The sequence below is a fragment of the Pelecanus crispus genome, chromosome 5 (genome assembly GCF_030463565.1).
Source record: "Pelecanus crispus isolate bPelCri1 chromosome 5, bPelCri1.pri, whole genome shotgun sequence".
NCBI lineage: Eukaryota > Metazoa > Chordata > Aves > Pelecaniformes > Pelecanidae > Pelecanus > Pelecanus crispus.
This window is the reverse complement of record NC_134647.1, coordinates 28,960,637-28,985,293: the sequence shown is the minus strand read 5'-3', so window position 1 is coordinate 28,985,293 and position 24,657 is coordinate 28,960,637. Positions and strand designations below refer to the sequence as shown.

The 24,657-nt window shown below is 46.0% G+C and overlaps 2 protein-coding genes across 3 annotated transcripts; one reads left to right on the top strand and one right to left on the bottom strand.

Moving 5' to 3' along the window:
* Positions 1–820: 820 nt before the first annotated feature.
* CYP20A1 (cytochrome P450 family 20 subfamily A member 1) lies at positions 821–17,498 on the bottom strand. Of its 2 annotated transcripts, none has more exons than XM_075710479.1 (13): positions 17,427–17,498; positions 16,684–16,733; positions 16,430–16,596; positions 11,229–11,374; positions 10,376–10,547; positions 9,021–9,131; positions 7,241–7,356; positions 6,781–6,835; positions 5,288–5,408; positions 4,293–4,404; positions 3,584–3,648; positions 1,575–1,664; positions 821–1,405 (listed from the first exon to the last, which is right to left on the bottom strand). In XM_075710479.1, the coding sequence occupies exons 1-13, from the start codon at positions 17,496–17,498 to the stop codon at positions 1,255–1,257; spliced, it is 1,428 nt and encodes a 475-aa protein (XP_075566594.1). In that variant the 3' UTR covers positions 821–1,254. The 2 variants fall into 2 exon arrangements, with proteins under 2 accessions (XP_075566594.1, XP_075566595.1); XM_075710480.1 differs by having other exon boundaries at positions 9,021–9,099; positions 10,380–10,547.
* Positions 17,458–24,657, top strand: LOC104025184 (alpha-aspartyl dipeptidase). Its single transcript, XM_075710481.1, is given in 10 exon segments — positions 17,458–17,503; positions 17,506–17,626; positions 17,667–17,771; positions 17,861–17,949; positions 19,194–19,268; positions 19,858–19,937; positions 21,346–21,519; positions 23,076–23,135; positions 23,951–24,033; positions 24,579–24,657. Coding segments are annotated over 10 exon segments (912 nt in total).

Sequence of the window (24,657 nt, the reverse complement as noted above, 5' to 3'; positions counted from 1 at the left end):
AGCTCCCAGGTGGGAAGGGTGCTAGGAACTGGAGCTAACAGAGAAGTCAGGTTTATGGGGAAAAGACTTGTAAGATCAGATAAAGGGTGAACCTATGTAAAGGCAGGGGGCGGAGAAACACAACCTGAAAAGGAAGTCAGATGGCAATTACTACAATGAGACAACAGGGTAAGATGTTCCTGCCTCGCAAGCCATTCAGTGGTGCTCTGAAAGATCTCTCAGGAGCTGGCCTGTGATGGCCAAAAGAGAAAGAACCAGGGAAAAGCATGTGAATATGTGGCATGCAATGCTGCTTTGGCTGGCACCCGTTTTGGAGGAGGAAAAGGATTCTTTGAAAGGCTTTTAAGTTATTAAGTACAACATTAATCCAGAGCCCTATAAAATCAGCACTCTCCCTTTCCAGTATTTGCATGACCAGTGTCATGCTGACCCAGAGCTGAATGAATTGCAAGCATCTGTCAATTTCTGATGCTGATTAGATTAGACACTGGCCTCAGAGAATCCCTTTCGCAGGGCTTTGTTCTGTGGTTTTATTTCATTTCATTATATTATTACTGATGCTTCTGTTTTCTCAGGGGCCAAACCAATTTTATTCCTCTTGGTTTACTAGCATTTCTCAGTCATCTTTTCTCTCGCAACCCCACAGCATGGCAAGATTACACAGCAAGAGAACCGGTGGTGCAATTCCCGCCCCACTTTATTTCTCTCTTTCTCTCACACACACTTCTCACAAGATATATCTGCACTTCTTGACAGTTACAGCTAGAGCTCAAGAAAAGGAAAGATACTTTGAATAAAAATACCTATATAGAGGGAAAGGTTTTGTCCTGGTGTCTCCGAGGTCTTATCTAGCCAGGATCCACGAAGAAGCATTCTACTGGGCAAGAGAGGCACTCTTATCCAGCTCTGGCTGCTTTTGGAAAGGGGCTGGATAACCAGAGGGATGATCTTGAGTAGCTGGCACCCAACAGTTTATACATACACCACTGCAAGGTTTTGCTGCTTCCTTTGCAATGGTTTGGCCAGAGGTCCAAAAGCAAATGTAAAAAAGGCATACAGATTAAATCTACTTTAATATGACTAGTTGAGTTAGAAAAAGTACCCAAGAGAGGTATGTGGTTAAGAATGTGGAAGGTAACAAAATCTGGATGTAAATTTCCTTGGCTGAGTCAGTGTGGCGCCAGCATGATTCCCCCTAAGACCCTTGCTCAGAACTTCACTGCTGGCACTTTTAGCCCCTCATTTTGCTTGCTCTTAGCTTCTTTTAGACACAGTTATCCAGGCCTCCTCCTTTGGTGAGGTTACCAGCTCATATTTGGTCTCCATGACTTGTCCTTTCACTGGGTGGAGATACAGTTTCCTTACCAGGACACTCAGCAGAACTGTAGCCACCATATAGGCAAACCTGAGGGAAGAGGCAGGAAAAAAGAATAAAAACCTTGCTACAATGTAAATCTACCAAAGGATAACTGCCAGCTTGGACAGATTGTCTCAGCAATAACAGGAAGAGGCTGAAAGCACCTTCTCTCCTGTCTGCCACAGAGATACACAAAGACCTCCTTCCCTATGCTCACCTCAACTCTGGGCACGCCTGGCTTCCTGAAAAACCCAACAAGGAGAGGTTTTTCATGGCAGATTCCTCAGTGAATCTCTCTGGGTCAAACCTATGAAAGACAAAATACACTGAGGCTTTCTGTGCAGGCACAGGATCCTTTCCCTGGACACATGTGCGCACACACACAAGCAAGAAACTGGCAACAAAATACGGAATCTCACTTTCTCTAAATCATGCCGGGTAATTCCACACAGATATATGATGGCAATTGTGCACCCACTCCATCTATGTTCCCATTCCCAGCTGGTTAGCTGTGTCCCAGCTTGGTCAAAATGCTGATGAACTGAGTTAGTGTGACACAAGGCTGGAACTAATATGCATTACCTCTCAGCAGTGGGTATTTAGCTTGAGTACACAGCTGAGCTGATGCTGCTACCTGCCCTCTGTTCCCCTCCAGGGCACACACGATCTGATTTGTCTCCCTCTCTCTCTCCCCCGCCCTGTGTCCCTTCCTCTCTCACTTCCAAAAATATTTCCCTTTTCTCCTTGCCCCTCACCCTTCTCTTCAAGCAGCTGGTGTGTGTATGTGTATGTGTATGTGCTGGGGGAGGGAAGCTGGTGACTCATTCAAGTGCAAAAAGTGGTTTCCAGCATTAGGATGGCGGAGGCTGTGAGAAAACTATTATCCAGGGCTGGCATGAGTTAAAACAGGATTCCCATAATCGACTAACCACAGAGAGACTAATAAAATATCATTCAATTTAAATATAAAAAAAAAAAAAAAACAACCCAGGAAATTTGATGGATGGAAGGCAGTTCTCTTTCATTTTCTGCTAAATATTTCTGCTGATACTGCAAGCCTTTGGCTCCCTGCCTAAACATCCAAACGCTGCTTCTACCATGGTGAAAAGGCATGTGGGTGCTGACCCTCAGTAAAAGCAGCATCAAACTTACACTCCCCCTGAACTGAAGTGGCAAACTACAGATGTTGTAATAGGAAAGAAAATGCAGCTGCCTAGCAAAAAAATAGGGAGGGCAAACAGCCACGCATGGTGTTTTTGTACAGTAGGTAGGTGAAAGGATCACAAAGAGCTGATCTCCTATCTCCGTCACAGAAATACATATCTACGTCAGGCTAAACCTCAACCACAACATCCTTGTCCTTGGAATAAACACACTGTGTTCATAGCCGTCCTCACTGTCCCTCCCACGAGGCCTCAACAAACCCTTCCTAAACACAGTGCATGTCCTATCCTAGTGGGCAATCCCTGCCAAGATGCTCGTAGATCAGTGCATCAACGCCTGACCCTTTTGTAAGGACTACATTTGCAGGAGAGGACAAGTGCTGTTCTAAAGGCTCTATTCTTCCTCCTAAATCTCAGCTGTCTGTTCTCTCTGTCTAGAATAGCCGACCCGCATTTTTTTCCCAACCCAAGTGAAGTAAGTCAGACACATGTCAACATTTGCCACCTGGAGGCCACAGGAAGTTACAGCAATTTTTTTTGTTTAACTCCGAAATACTGGCCTGGATCCAGTTTTGTTTTCACAGAGAGAAGTAATGAGGTAGTATTTTCCTTCCCCCTGAAAAACCAAAACTTTACACTGACATTTCCTCCCTTGCATCATTGTTTCATGATGACAAGCAGTGATTCCAAAGCCATTCAAATCACTGTTTCTTTCTCACAGAAAACCTTAAAAAGAATTTACCAGCATTTGCCAGGCAAGTGGCATGCGTGCGTGTGTGTGTGTGTGTGCATGCGCAAAAAAAAAATGTTATTAAACTCTAACACATACACACATGCAGACTGGAGCATGGGACGATCATGACTTGAATTGCTCCAAAATTCTACCCATCGAGACAAACAAACCAAGACCTTCAAAAACTGATTTTCTTACAGACTCCATTTCATCTCCAAAATCTGCTTAAGGCAGGCCCTGCAGCCAAACAGGCTGTGCTGTAAGATCTAAAGAATTTTAATTAAAAAAAGGAAAGAAATTAGTTGCAATAAAAGTCTCAATTCTACATACTTGTATGGTGATGGCCATGATGAACTATCCTGCAGCATCACACCAAGAGCATAAAGCACAAGTGTCTGCAAAGAAAAGTAGGAGATGTATGTCAGAGCAGAAAGAAATGCACAGTTAAAGACACCTCTGGACAGCCCTGCTGGATGATGATTATTCAGTAGACTACTCAGATTTATTAGGTGGATTAAAAAGATAATACGCTATATTCATCTACAGATTTCCATAATCCATGCACAGATGTTAGAATTTTAACTTCTAAGGCCCATGCTGCAACTGCTGGTCATTAGAGAGGGTCTGATCCCATTCCTCTACTCTTGCTGACATGTATGTATGGACTACTTTATTCTCTGCAGTGGAAGGTACCACTCTGTGTGGGAAATATGCGCGATATGATCAGGCCTGAAATCATGCTCTTTTATGCACAACTGAGCCCATAAGCCCCTTCAACAGATGATCCATCCCTGGTGGATCCAGAACTGGAAGCAAATCTCCTCAGCAAGAGCACATGAATTCCCAGAGCTTCTCCCACAGAGGAACTGCAGGGCAAACTTTGAGCTAAACTGTACTTTCAGATGACAGAGCAGCTGCTCAGGTTCAACGGCGTCAGAAGAAATGGTCTTCCTGCCTCACCCCTCCGCGGGAAGAAGAGGAAACAGCAAATTCCCCTTCAGGGAAGGAGAGCAGCCTAGTGCTCTCCGTACTGCCCTACCTCTTTGGGGATAGTATGTTGGTCGACTCTGCCCTCCAGCTCCTGCAGCTGTGCAGCAATGGGAGTAAGCTTTGCTGTTCGCACTGTCTCACACAGGACTTGGCGACAGTATCTGCAACCAGTAAGACTTGGTTAGTTCAACCCTCCCAGAGAGAAGCTCGTCCACATCCTTGTGGCAGCAAGGAGAGCTGAGTCACCTGCTGCATTTAGGGTCACAGTCTGCTCCTGGAGCTGTCTCAAGCCACACTGAGGCACTTCATTTTTTTTCTGGCAAGGAGTCCCAGCACCTTTGCAAGAAGCATTAAATCTCATTATCAGCTTTTAGGGAAGGTTATCAAAATCTCTTTTCACCACATTGTTTTCAGATTTTAAACCAAACTAACCCTGCTAAAAATCATAAACACACCAGCCCTTTTCCTGGACCTCTCACCCATACAAGAAGTAGCAAGAAAACCACATACTCAGTACTCCCTTACTGAAACTCTATCACTAGTCCCAATACAAAATGCACCCAGATGCACGAAAAATAAAGGCACACTGTTGACCCATCATCATTCTAGTTCTGTGGCCCTTTGAAAAGAAGATTATTCCATGCTTTCTCTCTAAATATGTCTAACAAATCCAACCATTAAAATGACTGATTACCTCTACTTTTGGAAAACTAGGACAGAAACCAAACAAGACAGTAAGCAAACAAATTTTGTCCTGGCAGCCAGGGCACTGATTCTGTGCTCTCCTCTGCCGATGAACCTGAACGGTTTCATACAGACACCCTGAAGACAGCAGCTTTGTCCCTATGTCTGGAGCCTTACAGCAGATTCTCTCTGTGCTGCAAGTCATCCTGTGGTTTGATCACTTCCAGAAAAAAAAAGGGAGTAGCTTTTGGACGCCTTCTCCTGGCCCAATATAGGCCGGACATCAGGCTTCAGCACATGAAGCCCCTGTCCCCACCACATGAGATAACCTTCCTCTGCAGTTCCTTTCATGCGACCCACCTGAGCTGCTCGATTTTTTCATGTGTAATTGGTCCCTTCCCCAGAACGCGGTCCATTTCCTTGTAGAGATTCTGCTGAATATCTTCTGAGGTTGTCAGGAAATAGACTGCCCAGGTACACACTGCGGAAGAAATCAAGACAAGACTGGACCCAGAAAATTCAATCCTTTACAAACTGCATTCAGTTTTCTTACTTCCTGTATTTGCAACATTACTTTTTGACCCAGAAAAGGGTGACCTCTGTTCACAGCAGGCTGTACTCATTCTGTATTCAGTGGGAGAAGTAGAGGCTGAACTCCTGTGTAACAAGAGACCCTGCAAGCTAAAATTCTCTTTCCAATGCTATGAGGAGCTCAGGGAGCTGTGCAGGAAACTGAGCCATTCAGCTTCACAGCTCTGGGGAAGGGACTACACAGCCCAGCAAACCCTGGGGAACTGGGGTTATTAGACCAACCATGCAAATGAAAGGCTGGTTTGTCTAAAGCGTCAGAAAATTCCCTTACTTAGGGGGCTTCCCCAACACATCTCAGGTGAGTGCTCCAGACAGCCAATGGCTGGGGTTCCTGACAGGGAGCGACAAGAACAGTACAGCTCTCTGCAGCAGGTTACCCAGCACTTGTCTCCCGTACATCTATTTTGTGAGGTACTCAAGAGATATCTTCAATAGCAGAGTGAAAAAGAAACCCTGCATAAGAAATAAGTGTGTAGGATGCAGTTTCCCTAAAGCTACAAGGAAATGCTTCTACCACTCCAAACTGTCTATTCATGAGAACTATCTGGAGTCCCTGAGGAGTCAAGCCCCTTAAAATGACAGTCTTTGTGGAGTACTTGGAGAGGATATTCTCTGGGGAGAGTATTACCATAGTTGCCAAACTTACTTTCCACATTCTTTAACACCCAGCTGCACCTGGGAGGTTTTCTTTGGAGTCCTAGCCCCACTGGCTGAGATACAGGGCCTGATAATCATCCCCCTATCATAAAGAGATTTTACACAGCTTCAATTCGTGTTTTTATTTGGTTTTGGTTTTTTTTTTTCCCCATAATCTTTGCACAAATCCCACAGTAGCTCCTTTACATGGAACACAGCTATCCTTCAGAAATTCAAAGCAGCCAGTCAGATTCCAGCACTCTGCTCTAATTTCCTTCCCATGTGCCAGAACCTATTTTACAACATAATCTTTGTGGCTTACGCCTTTTGGTACTTTTTCATCAAATTTAGCATCATTTGGCTGGGGTTAGAGTGCAAGCAAAAAGCAATGGGAAGAAATTCTAAGGTTCACCAAAAGACCGGGAAGGGTGTCAAACACAGCTCAGTTTCAGCTCAGTAGCTGTGAGGCTGTGTTGAGAGTCCGCTATAAAATTAGCTTCTCCTATACATCTGTAGCTCAGGAGAAACAGAATGATTAATATAAGTTTTTATTAGCCTCATGTCATCACACACAGTTTTAGACAGCTGAGTGTAAGGATGGAAAGTTACCTACAATCTGTACTTACAGTTAGCAGTGATTATGCATCCTGCCAAGGAGAAAATCATTGTATCTTCCAGAATCTAGGAAATAAAATACACTTCAGAGAACGAATTTCATAAGACTGTAAAGATAAGACGTGGCACATTCTCCATTCAAGTGCATGAAATGCCTTTAGTGCAGAGAGCAGGAAATACATCTAGAAGACAGAGACTGTACTCTCTACAGAACTTCCACTGGAATGGCACGAGACATGCTTAATACTAATATACTTCTGGTTTATAAAAATAGCAACAAAGCAGCGGCAAGGAAAGCTACCAAAGTCTAATGCAATTAAGCATTGTAGGAATGGAAAAAGAATGGGAAACCTGCTTTAGTAAGGAATCTGACCTAATATGCAAAAACTTAAATTAGTCAAAAGCTACAACGTAATGAGCTTGTAATAGCAAAAGTCTGTTACTGTGTAATGACGTAACAGCTGCACAGACCTGCTGGTCACTCAGGCTCCCCTGCAGCAAGGTGTCTATAAAAACATGCCTGTTGAACGATCTGCCTCGGCGTTCTTTTGTAACTTTCCTTAAGGTGGATTCCATCTCCATCAGAGCTTTGGAAGCAAAAAGAAATGTTTATTTTAAAACCTGGTCATCCTGAGTGCTGCAGAGAAGCAAATCCATCTCCCCAAGCAGATTTTCAGACCAGCTGTCCCTGCTGGGCTCACTTACAGAAGCAGCCTCTGTTACATGTTACTGTCAATTTGGAAGGCGGTATCTCCAATTTAGTTGAAAATGTAGGAACCAAATAAGACAGGTTGCCTACAAAAAGCCACCCTTACAGGTATAACTGAGACATGTACTCTATGAGCCAAAATCACGTAAGGGGAAGTCAAATAACAGTTAGTGTTGAACCATCAGAGAATGTGTTTAATCAGCCCCCATAAAAAATGTTTGAGCCAGATAACACTAGTTGCGTGGCCTGTAGAGTTATAATTACTGAAGTGTTACAGCATCTCCAGCCACTGATGGTCTCCCTTTTGCTAGGGGTTCTACAAGCATGGTGCAAGAGGATGGCTCTGTGCTAAAGAGTCTGCAGACAGAGATAGGAAGGTGGGGAAAACATGGGAGGGTTTTAGCACAAAGAGTCCACACATCTGAAGATATTTGGGTGCCTAACTCCTGGTGGCTGTTATGGGAACTGGGGGGGGGAGTTAGGGACCTACATGCCATTGGCTGTCTGATTTAAATGACCTACTCAAAGACTATGCAGGAAACATGGAGCAGCAGTTGGATCTGAAACTCGATTTAGCAAGGCCCAATTCAGCCCCTTCATCTTAGAACTACCCTTCCTCCCTCCTCTCCACATAGGAAGGCCAGCAACACTTAAACACCAAGCCTCACTATCTGGATTTTGTGAAATTGTGTCCTAATGCATCATCCTACTACAACTCAGGAACAGTCCTGAACAAGTGCCCGTGGGAAAAGCCCATTTTAGTGGTGCAGTAGTTGTCCTCAGTTTCTGAAACCCACAGAACCAGCAACATAAAGAAGGAAACACTAGGTTTGGAGGATTTACAAGCAAATCCTTAGTTCTAGATACAAGCCACTTTTGTTTAACATCTTATCAATCAATACTGAAAGGCTTTAACTATTAACAATAAAAAAGACAGGACAACCAAAAACTAAAATAACTTACTGTGAAACATATGAGAAATAAAAGCACTGCCATAACAGACCTGAAAATCATGTTACCTTGTAACAGCACATCAGAGGCTATCACGTGGAAGCAAAGCAGCACCTCTGTACTTGCGTCTTCTAGCCTGCGAGTGAGTGACTGGCAGCGCATTCACCAGATGGTGCATTATAGCAATGACCATACAGGCCAAACCAAGTGGCTCCATCTGTCTCCACCTAGCACAGTTGCCTACCTCCAAGAGAGGTCAAAAGTGGACAGTAGGGAACAGAACAGGAAGGGAGCAAGCACAAGATACTTCCCAGGATCCTCTATCAGCCTCCAGACTGGACAGACCCTAGAACTAGACCTGGAACTAGAATTCTAGTCCTACAAACTTCTTGCACAATGGCAGGCTTGTCACTCAACTCCAAAACAATGATCTTACGTGAGAGTAAGGAGGATACACCTGGTAGCTTATGGCATGATGACCAACTCTGCAGAAAAGCCAAGACAGCTGGGCAAATTAAGTGCTTCCATACGTTAGCTAACTCTAAGTATCAATCAGAGTGGGAGGAAGACTGTGATTTTGGAGGAACCTACCATCTTCGTAGAGCTTCTTCCTAGTCATGTTTTTGTCAAGGGACCCATCCAAGAAACCTTTCCCAATCTCTGACCAGATCTGAAAGAAGGACAGAGAGAAGAGCACCATCACTTGCCACAGGCTGAGACTGCTGGGACTCTTCTATTCTTCCCTATTCAGGAAAATGAAAACACCAATGTCCTGGTTTCGGCTGGGATAGAGTTAATTTTCTTCCTAGTAGCAGGCATAGTGCTGTGTTTTGGATTTAGTAGGAGAAGAATGTTGATAACACGCTGATGTTTTTAGTTGTTGCTGAGTACTGCTTATGCTAGTCAAGGACTTTTCAGCTTCCCATGCTCTGCCAGGTACACAAGAAACTGGGAGGGGGCACAGCCAGAATAGTTGATCCAAACTGACCAAAGGGCTATTCCATACCATATGACATCATGCTCAATATATAAACTGGGGGGGGTTGGCCAGGGAGCAGCGATCGCTGCTCGGGAACTGTCTGGGTATCGGTCGGCGGGTGGTGAGCAATTGCATTGTGCATCACTTGCTTCGTGTATCATTATTATTATTATCATTATTATACTGTTACTATTAGCATTACTATTTTACTTTATTTCAATTATTAAACTGTTCTTATCTCAACCCAGGAGTGTTTCTCACTCTTACTCCTCTGATTCTCTCCCCCATCCCATTGGGGTAGGGGGAGTGAGCGAGCGGCTGCATGGTGCTTAGTTGCTGGCTGGGGCTAAACCACGACAACCAAATAAAATGAAGACTTCCTGTGAATACAGAACTGGTCTCCTCTTTAGGACACAATATCCCATTCCAGATACTGTGCCTATGATAGCTGAAATTGAGTTGAAATGAAACAACTGTAATCACAACTATATGGGAAAAGACATGGGAATCTTGAATGGGAGATGGAACTGTTTCTTTCCCACCCTATCACCAGCAGATTTAACATCCCCAGGTATGGACACAGCTTGGGACCTTCTCAGATTTTCCTTTCTCCACAATGTCACAGAGCCTTCAGAAGATCTTTGAAAAGGAGAAGTTCCACTGGCATTCCCAGCAGAGTTTAACTGACTTAGGTACCAAACACCTCTCAACTGCCATCGGATCTGGGTTCCCGATCCCCACAGATCCTTTAGAAACACCTTAGACTAATGACAGCAGGATCAGCAGTGGGATCTTTCTGATAGTGTCAGCGTGGGACAATTGAGGCAGAGCCCTCAAGCTCTTAAGCTTAAGGTTAGCTTAATGTTAAAGTCTCAGCAGTAGCTCGTACTAAACTGTATACAGACACAAGCTGTGTGCTGTTGGCATGGAAAAATATAATAGGAGATTTCCTGGCTCTTCGTGACACTTACTGCATCATGGTGCCTGCGGAATCGGATGACTTCCCGGTCATCTTCAAAGCTGCTGCCCATAGCTGTCTGCGTGACAGACTTCATGGCAAAGCCCAGCATGTGCTGGCAGAGTGGCACGTGTTGTGCCTCAGGGAGGGAGAGCCATTTGGCTAGCAACTCTTCTGACAGCTTGAGAGGGAAGGAACCATTAGTTGGCAGTAATATCAGCAGCCTATTTACCAAACATACCCTGGAGACATTCCCACCCAGTTCCTAAGGCAGACCACACTTTCACGGCTGTGGCATGAAGCTACACTGTTTCCAGGGTTTCCTTCCATTATTAACTTAAACATTAACATTTTAGCCTCAAATCTTCTGCCTCTTCCCAAGGTCTTCCCCCAACAAGGCAGCCCTGTCCTCCTCTCTTGTTCCCTCTGTCACAAAAGAAACCTTAAAATCTTTAATACTAGTAGCTCCAGACTGGGAAAACAGATCATATTCTGGCTGCTGGACTGAGTCAACAGAACAGTTCTTCACCTGTTTGTGGTCCCAAAGAGGAAGCTGGTTCCTTGTTCTTCCCTCCTGTCCTGGGAAATAAATCTAGAATCCAGATGTTCCAGTATCTTTAACTGCATCTGGTATCTTGGCATAAAAAGTCACCAAGCTCAGCCCTTCCTCCTAACCCACTGGAGCTAAGAGAAACCAAATATTCACACTGTGCTTGAACAGGCAGAGGCTGTTCACTGTCTCAGATGCTTATAGTTCCAGCACTAATTTGAATGCAGCTCGTTTATCCGAGTGATCGTTCTTACTAAACTTTCCCCTGTGAGCCACACAGGGCTTCTCTGCTGTACAAAGGCAGTTACACACCTTCTGGATGAGAGCAAAGTTACTTTGCAAGGACTTGGTCACACCATTTTCATACAGCTTTCTCCTCATGTGGCTCTCTCCTGTATCCCCATTCAGGCTGGACTGGTACCTCAAGAGGGACTTCAGCATTGTCTCAAAGGGATCCACTGAAAGCAAATAAAGGAAACACCATTTGAAAGTCAGGCAGTCACACCACACAGGGATGATGAAAACAGCAATCTCTTTGATTGGGCACTGCTGCTTCTGGGCAGTGAGCAAGGCAAGGCTCCTTCCCCCAAGAACAGTCTCTTTGGGGTGTTGAGCTTCTCTCGCTCAGTGTGGGCTGGGACCTCATAAGGTCTCTTCTCTGTGGCAGAGTACCATCCTGTGATCAGCTCCCCCTGCAGAGGTTGCCTGCTGGCTCTACCAAGTGACTCTTTAGTGATAACGCCTTGGAAGCTTGTTCCCAGTTTGCCAGCTCCCAGCCGGTTGTGCCGTTGACTTGGTGACAACAGTGAACGTGGCATGCTCCTTCCCCTTCTCCTCCAGCCTTATCTGCAGCCCCTCTACCACATTCCCCCTTGACATCCGGTGTGCCCTCCTGCCCTGACCATGGCTGTGCACTCAAGCCGTATCAGCTCACATGAGAGACTTAGCCAGAGGTTGCTCTCTGCACTCCTTACCTTGCTTCACAGCTCCAGCAAACCTCATTTGACACCCTACTGCTCCTGCATAATTTCTCTTGCACGCACTGAAGTTCCCTGCTGATGAGCTCTTCCCAAACTAACACCTACCTCTCTCAGTCAGGGCTGCCTCCAGCGGAGAAGCTCTTACAGAAAACAGCACCCCACTAAGATACAGAATGCTTTCTACTTCAAACCATCTTCCTTCCATACAGACACAGTGTACAAACTAGACAAAACCACATATCCTCCATCTTCCATATCCATGGCTCACTTCAGTTAGATTTTTAACTCTGAATTTCACCACCAGGGGCCTCTACTTAATACATTTGCTAAAGTATATTAGGTGTCAATGCAAAACTGTGCAATAAAGCATGGCATATGCTTTTCCCTTTCTTTAAACTTTTCTGTTGGTCTTGCAGAACTGGCAGAATCTTTAAGAAACTAATTGGAAGCAGCAATCAGGGTGTTTTCAAGAGGGATATTTTCACTGTCTATCACAGTCTGTTATTTCTCCCAGAAGGAGAGTGAAACCTCTGAGGCATCAGAAAACATCAAGGCTGGGCTAGACACATATGACTCTACCCACTGTGGATGTATCTAGGATTCCCAGCACAGATCAGGGCCTCATTATGCTACTGGACAAACATACAAGAAGAGACAATTCCCACCTGCAGAGGACTTACTACCTAATGACACAAAAGCAGCTAATGAGGCCAGAGACATAAATATGGTAAACTTTCCTAAATGCTTTTCCCTCACATAATTTCCCTTCCAATGTTTTTAAGCTCTGCATCTCACCCTCTTTCCCACTTTGAATGACAAGGAGTATGTGCGTGTGTTTTTTGGCACAGCAGATGGTACCTGCGGCTCTCCATGTGGAGCAGGCTGTTATGTGACTCTAACTGCTGCTGACAATTCCTCCTCCAAGGTACTTTGCCATGGTGTGGCTGCTGCTATTCATGCCACGATTCCCTGCTGACTGGCCCTGGCAGAGCTAGGCACAGTGCTGGGGTAGCCAGAAAGACACATGGCTGGTGGTAAAGCCCACACAGCAAATCTGGCAAGCAGAGGCATTTGGAGAGGCCAGAGGATGCTTAGCACCATCACCTGCAGAAGCTGCAAAGTTCTCCTGGCGCATATGTAAGAAAACTGCTGGATCAACCACGGGCTCCATTTTTTTCTCCCCTGTCCCTAGTGCAAACTGGCAGTCCCATGCCACTGATACACTCACTGTTGTGAACTCAGGACTGCAGACCTCAGGCTGCCCTTTGCTGAGGGCTGGCCCTGCTTTGCAGTATTTGGGAAATGGCTATTTCTCCACAGCTACGGGAGGCTAGTGACTCCACAAGGAACAAACCGCCTCTCAGAGGCAGAGCTCTGTCCTGCCAGAATTTCCATGGACTTCTTCCGTTGTCCTTGTCTTGAAAACATCTCTAGGGTTACATTTTCATTCCTCTTAGTGAAGCATATAAAAATTTCGACTGTTCCTTCCACTTACAAGGAAATCTCCCTCATCCCAAGAACCAGAGTGCTGTCCTGGACACCATTTTAAGTAAATATGGAGAAAAGATCTAACTCTGGATAGTCGAGACAGATGCCAAGTAGAACTGAACATCAGCGATGGAAAGGTCATCTGAAGCTGCACACTACAAATGCACACAGAACAGCAATGAAGCTGTCCTGCCCAAACAGGCCAGAACACATAGCTCCATCTCCAGCTTCAGGTGCGTTGTCCCAACCCAAAAGGCGACATTTACTCAGAGGAGTTTTCCAAGGGGGTCTCTAAACCCACTGCTCCTAGCAATCCTGAACTAGTCCACCCTCTTCACATCCACACCCTTCGCAGGCCTGGACTGCTTCCCCAGAGCCTCTCATGGGAATCACCAGTATCAGCAGCAAAGTTTTACTTCCTTTGAATTCTCCTTGCAAATTAATCTCAACCAAGCTTTAAGAGGCCATGAAAATATACCAACTTCAAACATTGCTTTAAGCATGAGGAAAAAGTCTCCTGGCATTGGGAACCTGTTAATAACTATGAATGCAATTAGTCCAGCTTAAGGCTCTCATGAGAGATGCACTATCAGCACCTCTCTCTCTCTCTCTCTCCGCCCCCCCGCCCAAGAAGTTTGGCCATACCTGTGACACACATGTGAGACGAGAGGAACCTCTCTGTGCTACTTGGAGCCAAACCCTACACCTCAAACTGGGAAACCAACAAGCAGGCATCTATGAAGAGCAGCTCTGGCCTCAGGTACCCCAGCAGACCGAGGAGTCGTCACATGGCAAGAGTTTTCATGTGGGGCTGGAGAGCCAGGAGTTGGCTATAACCCAGTCCACAGTGGGCTGTCTCCTGCCCCACAGCACTGTGTGCATAGAAAAGATACAGGCAAAGCCAGGTCCCCAACAAAACTGCAAGCTGCCCAGAGCCAGCTGGTAGCTGAGAGCTACCACAACACCTATTCCCACTCACCAGGAAATGGTACAGGAACTGTTTTGTTACTGCCACTCAGCTACTACGTGTTGTTTATATATCAAAGCTCCAGGAAAATCAGTACGATTCCTCACCTCTAATAATGTTTGAGCACTTCTGACAAGCATCAGTGCTAAAAGGAAAGCACTATACAACTAACAGCGTGACTTTTTCAGGTCTGAGTTCAGTACAGATCATGAGAACCCTCTTTAAGCCTGCTGCTGCTGCCTTTACGAGGGTTCCCCCATAAACTCTTCCTTCTGCTGGGCTGAACACACTTTCCCTGGCTCCTCCTGTACGACAGGCTCCCCACTCCTCTGAGATCACTGGCAGCCTTTCTTTGCATTTGCTTTATTCAAAATCATGCCTGAGTACAGAGGTCAGAGCCATACACAGGATTCCAGGTCTGGCTCTTGTTCATCTTGTGCAATAGCCTAGATGCTTTCCTCTCTCTGCAGAAAATACATCTCTCAATGCACCCTTTTCTTTTTTTCCATGGCCATGTCATCCTGCAGGCAATACAGCCTGCTCTTGCTCCTCCCCTTCCTGTTTCTGCTACCCCAGCCCTCAGGGGTACCCATCTCTTTGCTCCAACACTCTGCTTCACTGCGTTGACAAGGGGTCCCAGCGTGATACCATTAGGGCAGGCTGCTAACATAAGTGGGAGTATTTCACCTCCCCAACCCAGCATTTCTCTTTCCCAACACAATCCAGCCTCACTCCCCCTTCCATTTCTCATATCCCATTACCTCCAGCAACGACCCAAGCAATGTCCAAGCAAGTGCTGAACTGAAACCTTGACAGAAACACAGTTCTATCACATTCCTTGTCTAGAAGTCTAATCATCAAAGAAGTATGGCATGCATTTCCTATTCATCCCCATCCTTAAAAAATATGGTTAGCCCTTCACATAGCAGGACACCAGACTAGTCTGTAACTGCCTGGGTCACATTTCCTGCACTGAAATCCAGGCACTGTATTTGTTTTTCTCCAGTATTTGGGTACTCCCAAATTCAGTACATTTCTGAGAACTTGCCTGCTCAGGGGCCTGTCACCACTTCTCTCAGCTTTGAGAAAGTGACTGCCTGCTCAATTTCCCGCAAACACACTTGAGTGCATTGAGATCTTTCAGGGTGGGTTTCCACCTTCTGGAGTGCCACTGCAATCGACTGTGTCTTGCTGATCTTCGTTAACTCCCACTCCTTTCCCAGATCATCACCAGTTTTTCTGCGTCTGTCATGCAACTGTACAAGAAGCTTACCCATCACCACTCCAGCATAAAGGGATGCTGAGATACCTGCCTGTGCCTAAAGACAGTCTACAGTATCAGAAGTGTGCAACTAGCACCTCATTCAACTCTGTAAGACGAAAACTGGAAAAACAAGAGGTTAAACCCAAACATCAGCTGAGTTAACTTATTGTCTGTGATCACCTTAGGAAGCAAAACACCCACCTAAGAGACTTCCACCATAAATTAAAATATCCTCCCAGGACTAAGAGGGACTAACTCAGCTACCAGCACCACTGACCGCTTCCAAGTCTGGAAGATCACTAGACGTTTTGGGCACAAAATTCTACATGCCAAAGAAAAACAAAAGTTAAACAACTTCTTCAAATAACACTTTAAAAATCTCCACATTGAACCACACAAGGGAGCTATCACAAACTCACACAGTTCTTTTCAGGCTTAATTTAGCAAATTTCCACCTCTTAAATTGTATTTTGAGCTGCTTTTAAAATGTATGTCAACTTGCTACAGGATCTTTGCCTTGCTGTTTCAAGTGACTAACAAGCACGATGCTTTCTATAAACATTTGCCCGTAGGGAAATGGTAAGAGACACAACCATACTAATTTCTTGATGGTCACTGGACAGCAGCAACTCTTGATCACCGATATTCAAGTCTAATAGGCAGGACCAAAGACATAGCTGAACCACCATGTCAGCTGCAAACTAAGTCTCCTTTTCTTTCTACTTAGAATGAAACCCCACCTTCCTTTGATGTAGGATGCCCAGCAAGGCCAGAAGGAACAAATGGAATCAAAGACAAAGCAAAGGACACTTACACAACCGGTTGGGATTAATATGTTGTTTCAGGAGATCAATTGAGCCAAGGCTGACAACAAGACGCCTTCCAAACCAGAAAGAGACCAGTGGGCCATATTTCTCATGAAGGTTCACCAGGAACTCATGCAAACTGCTGCTGGCAATAATATCTGGCAGGTTGCCGTCCCTGAGGAACACAATGAGGACATTTGGTCATGAACAGCATCCACTGGCAAGGCTGAATTTGACTGATGTGAAGACAGAAAGCACTTACTTTTCATCAGTTGGAGCCAGCCCAGGGATACCTGATGCTTGCCTAGATGCCTAGAGAGCAAAAGGAAATGCATCAACCTCCTTAGATTTTATACAAGCCCCACAGCTTTCCAGCAGGAGAGCTGGGTTTTCCACATCAATACTGCCACACTATTTACAAACATTAAAAGCTGGGTATGGCACATCTTCAGGCCTCAAACCTGCTAAGGGCTTATGAAGCCGATCAACTGTAAGTGTGTGCCCGGCCCCACTGGCTAAACCAGGACCATTCATCGGGTTAGATGAAAGATCCCTGGGCAAAGATTTAAAAGGTCAGGTTCGCAACGTAGATCTTGCACCCAGATTTTGCCCTGGAGATCTGCACACGTGCAGAACTGCGAGGTGAGCAGTTAAAGCCTTTCCTAGACGGATCGGCCGGGAATTCTTGTAAAACATGAGGTGTGCCGAAGCGTGCGGGCAGGGCCGCCCCGCTGGCTCGGGAGGGCCGGGCCGGGCCGGCCGGGAACGCCCTGCGCAACCAGCGCTCCCGCGGGCCTCAGCCACGTCCCCGGCAGGACCCGGGCCCCGGGGCACCGCCCGGGCGGCCGCGAAACCCCGCCCGAGCCCAGGGGACGTGGGAAGGGGCCGGGGCCGCCCGGGGCGTGGTGGCGGCTCGGCCCCGGGGCCGCTCGCTCCCTGCCCGCCTGCACCGGGCACCGGGGACCGGGCCGGGCCGTGCGCCCCCACCCCCGCCGCCGCCATTACCGGGTAGAGGTAGAGCACGGCGCCCACCAGGATGAACAGGAAAGTGACGGCAAAGATGGCGAAGTCCAGCATGGCCGGGGCGGCGGGAGCGTCGGCGGCGGCGGCGGCTCGGCCCCACCCCGCGGCCCGCCGGCGGGGCAGGAAGGGGCGGGCCGGGCCGGGCCGGGCCGGGCCGGGGCAGGGCAGGGCCGGGCCGGGCCGGGCCGAGCGGCGCACACCGCCCGCTGGCACGGCACGGGGCGGCATGGGGGGCCCTCGGCGCCTGTTGCTGGTCTCCAACTCCACCCTGCACGGAGGGGGGTACCTGGGCCACTGCCAGCAGCACATCAAGAGCTTCCTCGGGGAGTAAGCGCTGCGCAGGGGCTGCGGGAGCCTGCCCCGGGCCGTCCCCCGCCTCCGCGGCTCTAAGCGCCCTTTCCCCTCTCTCCTGCCAGGAAGGTGAAGCGGGTGCTGTTCGTTCCCTACGCCCTGCACGACCGAGATGCCTACGCCCGGACCGCGAGGGAGAAGTTTGAAAGCTTGGGTAAGGCTGGCCCGCCCCGGGCGCCCAGTCCCTGGGGCAGCCGCTGCGGAAACGTCGCCTTTGCCGTGGGGCAGCCGCGCCGCAGGGGCTGGCCTTGGGGGGCGGCGGCCCGGCGGGCCCTCGCAAGCCGCTGCTGTGAGAGGGCGTGAGGCGGCCAACGCCTCTGGGCCAGCCGCGCCGCAGCTCTGTTTTACTGGGGTGCCAAGGGGGGCAGTGCTGCGGACAGGGGTTCGGCTAGCTCAGCTGCACGCTGTCAAGCTACGCTCAGCAATGGGAGCGACGGCAGCAGGGAGTTGTTCGCTAACTTCCAGCTAGAAGTAGCTCCTTTAGAGGCCTCCGGAAGAAATCTTGTTGCAAACACTTCCAACCACTGCAGGGAGGAAGTTTTTGTTCCTGAATACTAAGTGGCATCTTTTTATTCTCCTTAATCACACAGGGGAACATTTCTTCCCATATATCTTAAACTTCTGCTCAAGCTGCACAGCTACTGGTGTTAAGTGAAGGCCGTTACTATAATGCACTTCAACTAGCCAGGTATTTCCATGATCAACAGCAACTGAGCTTTGCTTCAAGCAAAGATCTTTCCAGAGCAGCCTACAGCAACACCTCCACCTAGTATCTGTCACCGTTCAGGATATCTTTGGACCTGTTACTGTAGTAATAATCATTACTCACTTCCCTGGGCAGCGCACTTTGCTCCTTGTCTTGCAGAAATGTTGCTGCTATCAAATGTCCATGTTCTTGGGGCTCTACCGGCATTTCCTGTACTCAGTGAACCCCAGCAAGGCAAATCTGGCAAAGCCAGACGTTTTAACCATTACAAAAAAAACCCCCTCAGATCAGATATTTGCACTAGTAATGCTAGACCAATGATGGCACATCCTGTTCAGACTCACAGCCAAGCTGAAGACTGACAGCTTTTTCCTTCTTTTATTTTCTAGTTAGCTGGTAATGCTCAGCAGGACTTTGTGCCACAGCCTGCACCTGCTGAGTGAAATGCTCTGCTCTTAGACACTGAGCATGTATATCCATGAAGCAAACATTTCCTTTGGTACAGCTGGATGCAGAAGCCTGCACTAATGTAGGATGTATACTCTTTCATGTTACAGAGTTCTCTGAAATTTCCCTCGTTGTCTGGCAAGCCATTTGGCTTGCGGTCAGGGGGGTGGGGGCAGGAAGGGACTGAATATGCCACATTCCTCTGCCAAACTGAAGTGGCAAAGGTAAATACTTTTTCATTTAAGGTTATGGGCTGGACAGCATTCATGAATCCTGTGATCCAGTGGAAGCTGTAAGGAAATCTGAGGCAATATTTATCGGTAAGTTTTACTTCATGCTCCCTGATGAGGGTTTAAATAGGGCACTGGATTAGTCCTGCTCAGTGCTGGCACTATAGAGACAACAATGAAAAAGCTGGGCCTAGCAATTATTAGAAACTATAGAGAACGGTACTTGAGTTGGGAAGAGTAAGACCCTACATTTCATGGTGGGGAGGGAAGCAGGAGAGATTTATTAACGGAACGTCATCTCCAGTAGGTTTCAAATTATTCATTTGAAGAGTACTTCAGCATTAAAAACATGATCATCACAGCTGTATCATCACTATATCAAGTTTGAGAAGACTCAGGGCTCCTGTGCTCAAACTGAGCGTAATCCTAATACCATGCTCCTGGGTATTAGAAGAGTTCACTATCAAACACCCAGCATCAGTATTACAAGAAGGACTCGGGGCACAAGCCCGTGGCCTGCCCAATGACCATTCTTCTGAAGCTTCTGGTTTTCTGCTGCTCAAAGCAGGATAATGCCTTGAATAGAGCACAGAAATCATTGAGCCTGCCAAGTTTGTAAAGACTTCAATTAAAACTGGTAGTGAAAGCATGTTAAATAAGCTGGACTCTCTTTCTGCAGGAGGTGGGAACACATTCCGTCTCCTGAAAGCTCTCTATGACAACAGTCTGATACAGGAGATCAGGAAAAGAGTTCTTGAGGTAAAAACCACAGGACTTGGGCCAAGTCTGAATGGCAGGATCTCATGGATAAGCTTTTATTCAGACAAATCCAAGTTGATTCTACATCTTTGTTTTTAATACGCTTCAAATATTGAGCCACCTCATGCAACCTGGTGAACTGAAATCTGTGGCCAAATAAGGCTGTCACTAGTCGTTGAAGCCTGAAAAGACTAAGGTCAGCAATCTGTCTTTCTAGGGCAGTTTCCCAGATGTGGGACTGCAAGACCTTGGGATGTACAATGCTGCGTAGTACCTTAGAAGTAAACCCCCCAACTTAAAATACCAATGGAGAGCAGTGCAGGATTTGATCTCTGTCCAGAAACCTTGTTTTTCAGCTTGAAATGTCCACTTTGTATCTTGTTAATAGATACAGATGTGTTCAGGTTGCAGGTTGTCTGCTCATAAACTGACAATAGAGTTGGATCCATACATGCCTTTTAGATAATGTCCTGTTGACATTGAAAGTGGTGTAATTACCTTGGGTACCTCTTTGACGTGGAATTGAGCTGTATGAGTGCCATTGAGCCCTTCCAATCAGCAGCCCCATTCTGGCTATCTAGACTTCACTGGGACTCAAACATTTTCTGGCTGGTTAATCTCATAAGGCACAGCAAAGACACACCATCCATGGAGAACAAAAGCAAGGTGTTCCCCCAGCAATGTGGAACTGCAAACGAGTTCAGACAGATTTATGCAAGCGTAGTATGTTTGAAAAGGCCAGCTGCCAAGAAGAAAGGTTAGCTAGGCTGTCTTTATATATAGAAATTCAATGCCTAAAAATGTTTGAGTCCCAGTGAAGTCCAGATAGCTATTTGGTTATATTAGCACCAGTTCTCTCAAGATAGCTTATTTTTACAAATTGTTCAGCATTATACATATACTTGCATGTTTGTGTGGAATCCGTCCATGTACAGCATAGTATACAGTACTATGTACATAATACCTAAACTAGCGCTAAACTGGCTGGTCCTGGTACTGGTAAGCTGATGCTGTGGCAACATTGTACTCAGCTTCAGATGGTCTACTCTCTTCAGAAGCTAGTTAAAAGCTAGTTCAGGTATTTCCTGTAACTGCAATGCAGAGAAGTCTCTCTTCTTTTAATAGCAAAGTCCAATATATGCACTGACAATGTTACCAGTTCTCTCCTGTGATGAGGTCACAGAGTTGTGAGTACAGGACATTCAACAGCTAGTTCTCTGACAACCATGACATATACAAACTATTGCCCACCTCAAAACCTGAATTCTTGTTCTTCTGCTTTTCACCTGTAAAGTTAGGAGTGAGAAAGTCTGATCTGATTGCTGAGTCTCTGAGATTGATAGAAGATGCTATAAAATGCAGTTCCTAGTTGTGATACTGCATATTAATCATTGCTTTTGTCTTTCAGGATGGAATTCCTTACATAGGATCCAGTGCAGGAACTAATGTTGCTACTGTCAGCATCAATACTACCAATGACATGCCAATTGTTTATCCACCTTCCCTGCAGGCCCTAGATTTAGTTCCTTTTAATATTAACCCCCACTACCTGGACCCAGATGCTAAAAGCACTCACATGGGTGTAAGTAAAACATGCCAGAGCTAACACAGTAGCCAGGGTGCAGAGGTGTAATGATAGCATGCATTTGCGAAGCTTTACAAAGCTATAGAATGTCTAACAGCTGCTCCCTAGAGGAGTTGCAAATGCCAGTGAGGCAGTAACATTTTACTCCCTCCTAAAGCTTTTCTTTGAGTGGGAAGAGGAGCTGGCAACAGTATTACTGAGGTGGAACAAAGTGTTTTTCATAAACAGAAGCTGTGCAATGTCTGAAATACTGTTGCTTCATACCTGGCATGGAATTGGGGAGAGGAAAGGGAGGGGCATGGGGGGAAAGATAAACTTGAAACGTTAAGATGCAACACACTGTATTTCTGAAAGTCCTGCCACAGTGTGTCTTGCCTGCTGCTTGAGAAGACCTAACTTAGACATTAAGAGGCTTAAATATCTAAAGGTCTGAAGGAACCATCAGAACAGGGAGACCTTGCGATTGCATGCAACCTTCTTGTGTAAGAAGATACCCAGGCACTAGTGTCCCTGCAGAGAGCACACCCTGTAATGTCCAGTACTGAGCAAGCACATGTACTAGTATAGCTGAAAGAAAACACTTTAACCATCAAGCACAAAGACTGGTATCTCCACTGTATGGAGGAGCTCATTCTTGGAATAGCCTGTCAGCTAATTCCTCAGGGAACAGTTTCTACAGTGCATCTTTTAACAGCCCAAATACTTTCCTCCTTGTAATCAAAATTGCTTCACAGGTAGAGGAAGTATTAAGAATTAGGGAACACTGAAGAGATGGAGGATCAAGGTACACTTCTAGAACTTAGATAAAGTTGTAGGTACTCATTTAGTCAGCTTGTCGCTAGATAAGCACACAGTCTTTTCCCTATAAATAACTTTCGCTATTTCTCCGAGAGGAGGCTGGAAGCTCTGTGCTGTACCAAGTCCCTGCTGTGTTCTTGTGTTTCCTCACCAACAAATCCTTCTGGCTGGATTTCTTTAACTACCATTGCTCAGTTCAGCAGCAAACCCTCAGGAAACATAGCAGAGCTGTTCACAGAAGGAAATTCTTCAGTGTAATAACTACTTGAGGACAAACAAGCAGATATTTAATCAGTGGAAATCCATGGTTCATTGCCCTCTTTCACGAAGGTGGCATCTCAGGCATTTGCTTCCACCACCTTCTTCAGTGTTCTTGTTCTGAGGGTGAGCATACAGAGACAGTATTTAAAAAAAAAAAAAAACCCAAAAAAAAAAAAAAAAACCCAAACCAAACACAAACCCAAAACCAAACCTGGATGAATTGAGTAGAAGTAAGTTTTAAGGCTTTTCATGGTTGGGATTGTGTGAGTTCTGTTTGATCAACCTACAGCAATTGCTGCTAGTGATGAAGGGTAAAAGACATATCTATCAAAGCCAATCCTGCCACTTCCTTCAATACATTAGTCTAATGAAAGCATTCTGCTTGAGGGGAAGTGCCTGCTTTGTTTAATGTTATGAAATTGCTCAGTGTCCTGCCACTTGGATAGCTCCAAGTGTTACTGGCTGGGCAGCTAAATCTACACTCGTCATTGCAGGAGACCAGAGAGGAAAGAATTCGTCAATATCATGAAGAACCAAACACCCCTCCAGTTCTGGTGAGTAGTAGTTCCCAGTCAGGAAGCTCATGGCTCTAGCATGGTAAACATTTTAAATGCATTCTTGCTAGCTTTCAGTGTGGGTTCCCCTGCCTGACAAGCCTTACAGAACTGTGGCATGGAAGGCTAGTTATATTCTTGCCAAGAGCTTCAACCTTGGATTTTGCTCACTTGCAAAAAATGGGTTAGAACAGAACAAATGAAATGCATTCTGCGTATTAGATGCTTGGAGTCCAACTGCTAAATGCTGTATTTTAGGCAGCTCTGATCTTTCCAGTCACTGGCCACCAGTCATATGTTGGGGGTGGTGTGCATGCAGATGGTAAGATACGTCCCTTTAATCTTTTTGCAGATATTCTTAACTTTACATTTTGTTTTAATCTCTGTAGGTTTCTGAATTTGCTCATTCAGTAGTATGTTCATTATCTGGGGAAGTGGGACCTCTGGGGTTCTTGTCCCTGTGCTTGAGCATGGAGTATAAAGTTTGTGCTCTAACAAACCCAGCTGGCTGTTGCTTGGCCCAGACTGGATCTAAGAATAGTGGTACCAGAAGTAATTGTGGAAAACCCACATTTTCCTTTTCTCCTTAATAGCTTCTTCTTCTTTAGGAGGGAAAAATAAAATAAACAAGAAAACCACCTTCTAAAACAAGATAACTCACCTAATTTTGTCTTAGCATCTTTGTTAGAAATAGGTGAGCAAGAAAGTCTTGTTTATAGTCATGGCAAGCTGCACTAGGACTGGCCTGCTTGTGACAAGCATTCTAGCCTTTCCAATAGCTTGAAAATAATGTTAAATGTTTCCACCTACATTAGGGCTTGCGGGAAGGTGCGATGCTGCTTGTGGAAGGAGACAAAGCCACCTTGCAAGGAGTGACAGGAGCATGTCTGTTTTTGAGGTAAATGCTTCATTTGAATTTGAATGGATATCCTCCTTCAGATAGAAAGGAAGAGAGACTTCTCTCAGACTCCTGGCACATGCTGGCTGTCCCCCATGTCAGAAGTTGTTTAATCCCTTGCTTCCATTTCTCTTTGGGGAAAACATGAGTATTGCTTTATGCTCCGAAGGAGCAGGCAGTATGATGGCATTCTAAAGCATGCCTAACTTACCCAGTAAGTGCTATGGCATTACATCCATGATGCCATTCTGAACTATAGCTACCATTCACAGAAAAAGCCCCAGTAGTCAGCTCTGTTATTGAAGGCCAGGGGAATGCCAGTTTGGCCCTAATGCGTTGAACTCTACAACAAGGGAACTCACATCTTTAGTCATACAAACTTTACTCAGAAATCTAATATGTATGTCCCGTGATGCAGGCAAGGAAGGGAGTCAAAACTCCACTTGTTACGAGTAAGGATACCTTGTTCTATCCGTAGTAACAGATGGAAGCACAGTAGTCCTAACTCTTCTTAAAGCTCACAGCATCGTTTGTCTTGTTTACAGGGGTAAGAAACCAACTGAACATGAGCCTGGAACAGATTTCAGTTTCCTCCTGATTGACAGTAATCTCCAGAATCTGTAG

What these genes read in the sequence shown, in the direction of transcription:
- CYP20A1 (XM_075710479.1), bottom strand. Translation starts at nt 17,498, where the DNA reads ATGCTGGACTTCGCCATCTTTGCCGTCACTTTCCTGTTCATCCTGGTG. An exon ending in GAAAAAATCGAGCAGCTCAG is followed by an intron (nt 4,405 to 5,287) that starts GTGGGTCGCATG and finishes TACTGGTTGCAG; the next exon opens with ATACTGTCGCCAAGTCCTGT. An exon ending in AACATACTATCCCCAAAGAG is followed by an intron (nt 3,649 to 4,292) that starts GTAGGGCAGTAC and finishes TTTTCTTTGCAG; the next exon opens with ACACTTGTGCTTTATGCTCT.